The 9,043-nt window shown below is 44.7% G+C and overlaps 1 protein-coding gene across 1 annotated transcript; it reads right to left on the bottom strand.

The window, feature by feature from the left end:
• Positions 1 to 3,060: 3,060 nt before the first annotated feature.
• On the bottom strand, positions 3,061 to 4,261 carry LOC101762236 (hevamine-A-like). Its single transcript, XM_004975246.3, has one exon. It carries the CDS (start codon positions 4,221 to 4,223, stop codon positions 3,318 to 3,320), a length of 906 nt encoding a protein of 301 aa, XP_004975303.3. The 5' UTR covers positions 4,224 to 4,261; the 3' UTR covers positions 3,061 to 3,317.
• Positions 4,262 to 9,043: the final 4,782 nt, after the last annotated feature.

Genomic DNA, 9,043 nt, shown 5'->3' with positions numbered 1-9,043 from the left:
TAATAAGAGGGTTAAAACAAACATATTTCAGATAGGAGATTTGGTTTGGAAAACAATCCTGCCTATTGGAGCCAAGAGCAATGAATTTGGAAAGTGGTCTACGAGTTAGGAAGGGCCATACAAGATTACAAGTGTGCTACGTGGTAATTCCTATATGGTGGAGACTTTAAATGGATTTCAGCTACCTAGAGCTCTGAATGGGAAGTATTTGAAAAGGTATTATCCAAGTGTTTAGCAAGACGCTTGGAGCAATATGGTGATATTTTGAAATATCGCCCTTAGGAACAAATGACTGATGGAATTCATCGCCCTTAGATTTATTTCTTGGTACGCAAGCTTTACCAAAAATAGGGAGGCATGTGTTGATGCCCAAAAGTGGCAGCGACGCTGATCAGGCTTAAAGCCGATCTGGTAGGTGCCCACCGGTCTGATCGGTTGCCCCGACCGATCAGACCGATCAGCCCAAGTCCAAGGCAAAATTTGGAGTCCTGGTTGAATTGGAGATGAATCGAGATTTCCTTGCGGGAAAAGGCCTCCCACCCTATAAATATAAAGGGCCCTGGCTGATTGAGGGCTATCACCCAATCGTCAAACAAATCTTTTACACTTTTATCTCCAAACCCTAACTTTTCCAACCCTTTACTTTCCTCCTTCATCTCGATGGCATTCGAGAACGTTCTGAGTGGCCTGACGGATTTCAGAACAACCCTAGGCTCGCCATCTCCGACGAGATCCCTCCCGAGGTGGTGAACGTAGGTTTTTCGCGGAGCCTCTGCGAAGACCGGTCTGACCGGCCAGATGCAGAAGCGCCGACGAGGTGATCTTCTGGTGTACGCGTGAGCTAGCGCAAGTCGTGTGTTGGCCGAAAAAAGTGTCAACAGATAGGCTACTGTATATGTCACCGCTTCAGCGGAAAACTCCAAACGAATATATCCCTGAATGATGAAAGCAAAGCAAGTTTGAGAGCTAGTCCTAGCAGTTATAAGTAATTAAACACATGAGTGAGTAGGAAGCATTAAGGGCACGTACAACGGGGCTGTAAGCCCCGTCTCCGTAGCCTCCATAATGCAAAAAAACCCCGCCGCTCAGCAGTAAAGGAGGAAAGAGAAGATGAGCGTCGCCTCACCACGCGACGGCCCGAGCTCGTGCTCCCAGGCCAAGACGCTGGCTCGCCACGCGTTGTACGGAGGTGTCGCCTCGCTTCGTCGCCTCGCGGATCCAGCTGCGCGCGCGAGAGAGGTGAAGATTGCCGCCAAAATCCGAGCATTAAAACACTTGCAGACAACTAAACAGACAGCCTCTGTCTGTGGGTTGTACGTAGTGTCTGTTTACCCGTCTGTATTGTTGATCCCAATAACATACAGACAGGAGGCTGTCTCACCGTTGTACATGCCCTAAGGCTTAATATTATAATCTAGTCTAAATCATCTCACAATGCAAGTGATTAAGGCTGTAAGCATTTTAAAAGGACTAGCTAAAAAACTAATAATTTGATATAAGAGTAGTGGTCCTGAAGGGGGATTTTAACTTCCCTACCAGTACCCATATTTTAGGTGCTGGGACCTGTTCCATTAAATGCATTTTAAAGCAGTACACATTTTGAAAAGAGTTTCGAGCCTTGGCTATCCAGGGTGTACACTTTCACCGTACCATGGGCCAGCCCATATACCCTTATTATTGAGTCCTATGTCATGTCAAATTGCAAGGCAGTAAGGCCATGTCGGATTTGCTGTCACATGACCTGCACCGTCAAAATAGCAACCTACGCCCATGCCAGATTGTCCATCAGTAAAATTTTAATGATGATTTTTTGCAAAATTATGATAAACATTATTGTCCTGAAATTCTAACAAAATCAATTCATCATCATATTTATGATAAAAAACACGATTTTGTCAGTGAAAGTGATTAGAAAAGCACCTTATGTAACGAAGCTATTTTAATCATGTACTATGAAGTGCATAAGGTGTTTTCATCATAACGAATGGTCAGCCATTTCGGATCATCGAGTAGTAAGCCCATCTGATCTTGTTCCTGAGCTAACCCATTTTGTTGGCCCATTTGAATCGTCGACTGAGCCCAATGTTGGCCCAGATGCAAAAGGGTTGCGCCCAGAAACATATAGCTCTGTAATTAACAAAAATCATTAATGAGAAGCGTTAAGATATCTAGATGTGCTCCTCCAGATCCTTCGCCACCTCTATACGATGCTTTCTCATGCAGCAACGACAACCTAGTAATGCGGAGGTCTCACAGAATTGAGGTATTTTCAGTTCTTGCTGGCTCTTTACGATATTCAATGCTAAGGATTGCAACAGCTTCTTCTCAACATCTTCCTTGATGTATGCCATAAGATCTGGTACTTACTACCCTCTGTTCTCGCTGTGGTGGAAATCATGCCTGCGCCAAGATCCCTAGCTCATATTCTTGCAGCTGTTGCAAGATCTTGTCGTCAGCGGCAAGTGATTATTTCGGTCATCAATTGCAGGGAAAATCTAGATCTACTATCTCTACAATGTGTTTTACAATCTCCAGCGAGCAATACGTTTCCGGAGGAAGAAGACGACTTCAACTGAGCATGTAATTTTCTTTTTATAGGTCGTTTCTCGTGAAATTCTATTGTTTTCCTTAATATATATCACACCTAGTTCGTGTCTCTTTTTATAAAAAAAAACATGCATGTTTTTAAGGCAACACAACCTACTCCATAAACAGACCTCTAATGAATCATAAATTTCAAGAAGCATATAATACATACACGTCCTAAATTGTAATTATCATTTTACCAGACAATAGGTCATACTGAAGTCAATGCTGAACGTCGTAGTTCAGCATTTTGCAGCATTACACTATATCTTGCCCCACACGAGGCTTAGGTGATCTGTTTCGCAAGCTCCCCGTCGCCGGCTGAACGAGTTTGAGCCTAGGAATAAGTTGGATGATACTGCTGAACTGAAGGTTACCAGCCTATAAAACGAAAAGCTTTCCACGGTTCAAATTTAAAATCAAAAGTTGTGCTACCCTTAAATTTGAAGTGTGACCAAATATCAAGCAGAAAGCTAGGAACACACATAATCCCCATTTATTTATTGCACGGTATAACATAGTTACATACCGTCATACACAACATTAGTAATCACACATGTACACATGGGTGAGTGTAGACCTCCCTGTGTACTACGTGTACACATGGGTGCGTCTGCCTATTTTGTTATTGCACGCAGGGGACTCCAGTACTTGACACGATCATCACATATTACCTACAACATCCACCGCCGCCGGCGACACGACCACGGCGAGCTTGTCCTCCACATGCATCAGACGGCATGCTTGACGGCCCTGCTGTATCCGGTCTGCAGGTCCCAGTACCTGCTCCACAGCATGATCCCTCCGTAGTTCCTCGACCGCCGCACGATCGGCAGCACCTTGGACACCAGCGTCGCCGGCGGCACGTACCCGCTCCCCGCGGCGCCTCTCGCCGCCGGCAACCCCAGGTACACCGAGCTCCGGGGGAAGCTCCGGGTCCACTTCTGCCACGCGCGTGTGAACGCCCCCACGTTTCCGGCCCGGTAGCTGCAGACGGGGTTGTTGTAGAACTGGACGTGGATGCGGTCGAAGAGCCCCGTCTGGAGCGCCTGCCCCAGCATCCTGTCCGGGAACGGGCACTGCGGCGCCGCCGTGATCCACACCTTCTTCCTCCCCTTCCCGTTGTAACCCTTGAGGTACCTCGCGAGGTCATCGTAGTGCTTGGATCCCCCGTGCTCGATGTCGAAGTCGACGCCATCGAGCACGGCGTCGCCGAACGGGCGTGGCTTGGTGGAGGAGCGGCCGCCGAGGTAGACGACCCAGATGTGGTCGGCGACGGCCTTGGCGTCGGCCTTGGAGGCGAGGGAGTACCTGCCGAAGCCGCCACCGATGGCGAGGAGGACGAGGATGTTCTTGGACTGGCAGTACTTGACGTCGGGACCCACGGCGCTCCAGGAGTGGCCGGTGAGGTCGAGCTTGTAGCGGCCGCCGCCGAAGTGGGTCAGGAAGGAGAGGATGACGGTGGAGTAGAGGTTGCTCTGGCAGGCCTTGTGGAGGCTGCCCTCGCTGGCCGTCTGGCCCCAGTACACCGTGATCCGCCCGGTCTTGCCCGTCGCCGCGGCCGGGCCGAGGGACGAGAGGAGCACGACGGCGCAGTAGACGGCGGCCAAGGCCAGTTGAGACGCCATCTTACCCATCACGGCAATCTATCGACGGTGATGTAGTGTTGGGCTAGCTGTGGTATGATGGTGTAGCGTCCAACTGAGCTGCAGCTTTTATAGTGAGCTGGAGAGCTTGTTTCTTGCTGCTGAAGCTACTGAGTCTGAAGTCTAATGCCCTCAAGTTGATTATGCGATAAGGTTAGTTATGTTTAGATCTAATAAAAGGTTTATTAAGTTCAGGTCAATGTGACGGGGCACTTAACGTGCCAGTGGGCTCATTTGCAGCGCAAGCTAACTCCTGACGGATGAACAGACAAACGAGTCAATATTCCACTCTCTTATACAATCAATTCCTTAATTCCCTCGTACGCGGCGTTGATTTGGCTTAGATTTGTATCATGTATGATATAGATGATTAGCAAGATAAGTACGTGTATATGTGCATTTGAAGCTATATACATCGTCGTGTAAGAGACGCGTGGCCCGGTTTTCATGACGAAGTCAACGGCCAGTTGCATCCGAGATCACCTCATCAGCAAGCTGACCCGTTCAGGCGCTAGCTTTTTGTTAGCTTATGGACGTGCTTGGTAGAGCTCATAATCAGTGTAAATTAAGAATGATCTCAACATTTCAGGATCAAGTTGTAGAGCTATTCTTCATAAGTTTTTCAATGAACCAAAATTTACTTAGATTGGGAGTTGAAACACGCCAGTAAACGTTTTCGCAATGTTTTTTGTATGTTAAAAAAGGATATGCATACAGTAGTATCAAAATAAGAGATCATGTGGTCGTGCAAAACTCATCTAATTGTGACTGGAGGGGCAATGATCATAGAGAAACGATGGTCCAATTGTGACCGTAGATATGTTCACTGGTGGAAAATACGGCATTAGTCCTGGCTGGTGGAGGTCAAAGATACGGAAAATCCATTCGGGACTAAATTTTCGAGATAAAAGGGGTCCTTTAGTCACCCGAGACTAAAGATCCCCTTTACTCCTAGTTGGTGTTACCAACTGGAACTAAAAAGTTTAAAAAAATAAAAAAAGCCACCCGCCGCAAGCGCCGCCCACCGGCCGCACGCCACCCGCCGGCCGCTCGCGCCAGAGCCGTCCGCCCACCTGGAAAAGAAAGGGAGAGGAGGAGGAGGGAGAGGGGGAGGACGAAGAAAGGGAGAGGAGGAGGAGCTGCCTATGCACGAGAGATAATATAGAGAGAGGGAGGATGAGATAAGGTGGAGAAGATAAGAAAGAGAGAGGAGAAGCGTGCACATGCGTGCCTGGTTGGTGTTTTGTCCTGGTTGGGAATTCCAACCGGCACAAAAGGGAGGGCATAAACCGGAACAAATGGGGGGGTGTCGGTGTGATATTGTCTATCCGTTACAACCAGGACTAAAGGAGGGCACTTTAGTTCCGGTTGGTCTTTACAACCGGGACTAAAGCCCCTTCCATGGCCTTCGGTACCTCATTTTTTACTCGGGACTAAAAGCCCTTTAGTCCCAGGTCCAAAGTCAACCGGGATAAAAACACCTGGATGAAAGGTCAGTTCTCTACTAGTAATTGGAAATTGTGGAAATTGTAAGGTATCTAGTATTTTGTACATCACTATATAGTATGTATATTATCTTCTACGTGCATTTTAATGTGTCCAATGGTCCACATGCAAGAATGTCATCCCCAACTCCAAAACCCAAACTCAAACCAGGAAGACACTACTACGAATAACTTATCACCACCAGTCCCCAAACCTACATCACCGCCGGTTTTGGAGGTCGGTAGTAAAAGGTCGACAGTGATGGGAATGGGCATCACCACCGGACCAACAACCGGAGGTGATTCCCTAAAAAAACAAAAAAAAACCTGTAGCCTTGGCCCACCAGCCACTAGTCAGCCACTGCTGCCTGCAACCGCTGCACTGACATGCTCAAGTCGCAATAGAGATAGGGGAGGTACCGGCTCAAGAAAAATTACTTCAATGGTCTGCAGCAAATGAAGTTCAAACCAAAACTCCTGTGACTACACTAGATGACAACTAGTGGAACAAACTGGTTACGATGTGGTCTAGCCAACCTCACATGTATGATAGAACTTCAACTAGCCACCGGCACATTTGCATGTACTGATATGTTCCTCTTATTCATGTATCTTACACGAGTTTTCATTATTGTAAAGGAGAGGTGTCTTGTAAACACTAGTAATCGTGGACTGGTTAGGTTTCCTCAGTGCACAGGATCTAGAAGCTACGTTGCACAGGCTCATGTTGTGGTAAGCAACTAAACAAGTCATGTTCTTACTCTGTACTTCATTTGATAAACCTGCTCATCCTCCTTGTTCCAAGCTAACAGCTTATGCCTGTTTTCACATCATATTAGAGGGAGAAGGATGTTGAAGAAGACCCGACTCCAATTGATCTTTTCAAGAACTTCTGTTGCAGCAAAAATGCCTACATCGCTCCAGTACAGGCAGCCATTGTAAGTACTTTCTCACTTTGCATTCTTCTTTGCAACAACAACACTAGAAACATTTGTGAGTATTTTTATGAGACTTTTCAATTTTTTTCTTTGATTAGGCTTGGATCGAACAAATCATCGCTCAACCTGGAGACGACTATCCAAAGAACGCTATTGAAGTAGTGGCTGAAGTTGTCCAATCTAGGATATTTCTGGAGGTTGATGGCATTCACCCACCCTCGAAGAAAAGGACTAGGGTTGGTACTGCGTTATAGGTAGAAAAAATCTAAGTTGATCTTGAGAGTGAGAAACAAGGGGCCACAACTTTGGTAAAAGATTGGTGAATAGGAGTTTGAGATGGGTGCACTGAGATTGAGGGCTGAAACACAAGAAACAACATTGAAGTCTCAGACAGAAGAGCTCAAAGCTCTGAAGAACACCACAAAGTAGTTGCATTCTCTGATTTCTATCCTGATAAACTTCAGCATCAGTCAGAGCCGGGTGAATCCTTCCCTCATGAAGTGTGTTGCTTGTGAACTTGTTGTTTGTTGCTGATGAACTTTTGTTGTATGTTGCATTGTTGATGCTTAATTTGTTGTATGTTGCATTATTATTGCTGGTGAGCTATTCATTAATTGGGATGTGAACAATATGGAAGTTGAAAATGAGTTGTTTTTATGTCTGTGGTTGTGATAGTGATTAGCAGGCAAAATTGAATATATGGCACTACGAAATGCAATAATGGGCTAGGGTCCAGAAAAAAGAGCCCAATATGGTACTGCGAAATGCAATAATGGCTCTTCGTTAGATGTGCTAGGGTCTAGAAAAAAACGGTCCAATATGAAGTGCAACAAATATTTTTCGGCCCAAAAAATAGCACGAAAATATAAAATGGGCTAAAAATGGCCCAACAAAATTGGGCTCATAAGGCTCTTACATGGACCGGGCTTCAATTTGTGACGAACCGAAATTGTCATAACACCTCTGCCACGTTGGAGCCATGTTGGATTATTGTCCGATATGGCGCAACCTCCGAAACAGTTCTATGACAACACGTGGGATGAATTTTTATTAGTCATTATCTTAGTGACGCACTAAAATAAGGAACATCACTAGTCGCGGTTTATGATGCTCGTCTAATGACGAAGGGTTTTCGTCACTCCAGTATCATAAATCCGATTTATGACGAAAAAACGTGTTTATGATACTTTTTGATTCGAGATTTCTTGTAGTGACTACAAACACGAAAGAAAACCATTCTTTTAATAGAGATCATGGGAGAATTGGTTGCCATCAATGGGGTATAGGAGCAGGATTGGCTATTCAGTAATCAATGCAGTAGGTGATGCTATCGCATCCAGATGGCACGACTAAATAATCTTCACTAGCACATCCAAATAAAAGCCTTGTTACTTGGCGCAAGATGTATACTCATTAGTTACGGGTATATGAGCTACAAGTACATCTGAACCAAATGTATATTATATTACACTACACATATCATCACATTTACAAGATATCCCTTAACCAGAATCATTTAATGTTATTAAATATGTGGAATTTTGTAAAAGGGACCTTACTGGTTTATGTAATTTTACATGTTTTAGCAATTTACACCAGTTGAACATTGTTGATTATTCTAATAGTGGGATAAACATAGTTTGGACTTTTGTACAAAATTCCATTATGTGATGGGATCTTGCATGGATAGGGAAATAATGAAAACAGTTGAACTCACCCATATATATAGTGATTTTAGAACTATTAAGTGCTTGCAGATATAGGCTCTGCATGTCGGTTGCACATCCGTAGGGAATAAAATATATAGAAAGGAACATATGTGGGACCTTGTTTCTCTATATATAGGAGAACTGGTTGCTTCAGCTGTTTGTGTTTCCCACAACATTGGAGCATAAACAGGAGTGTAGCCTGTAGAAACATATGGCTACTCAAAGAACAGAAGGACGACCTAGTGCTAAGCTTAGTGTCATAGTTGTAGATGAAAATCTATGCCATGCAAACACCGCAAGTTGCATTCTTGCCCACCTCAACTTTCAAGGTAAATATCTTGAATAATTCTACGAAGCTACATGTCTTTTCTATGTTTTATTTATGGATCTATGTTTAGAATTTTTTTGTTTACTCTACCTTTGCAATTGTTAGCATCTAGAAATTCCTCTTTTGAAAGATTAATTTTCACTATTATGTGCCAGAAAAAGAATCCCTAAGGCCCAGTAAAATTGTGAAGAAGCTGTTTTTTTCCCCATTAATTTTACTCCGCATAAAATTGTGAAGAAGCTGTTTTTTTCCCAGCTTCCCACAACAGCGGCTTCTCCAAAAAAGTTAAATTAGAAAACAGCTTGCCGTTCTGCTATTTCATTTTTCTGCAAGGCCGAGATGAGGGCACTTG

Source organism: Setaria italica, chromosome VII (genome assembly GCF_000263155.2).
Source record: "Setaria italica strain Yugu1 chromosome VII, Setaria_italica_v2.0, whole genome shotgun sequence".
NCBI classification, from domain to species: domain Eukaryota; kingdom Viridiplantae; phylum Streptophyta; class Magnoliopsida; order Poales; family Poaceae; genus Setaria; species Setaria italica.
Note: the sequence above shows the minus strand (reverse complement) of the source record. Positions and strands in the feature narration are given on the sequence as shown.

Excerpts from the sequence above, each read along its gene's own strand:
- LOC101762236 (XM_004975246.3), bottom strand. The coding sequence starts at position 4,223 with ATGGGTAAGATGGCGTCTCAACTGGCCTTGGCCGCCGTCTACTGCGCC.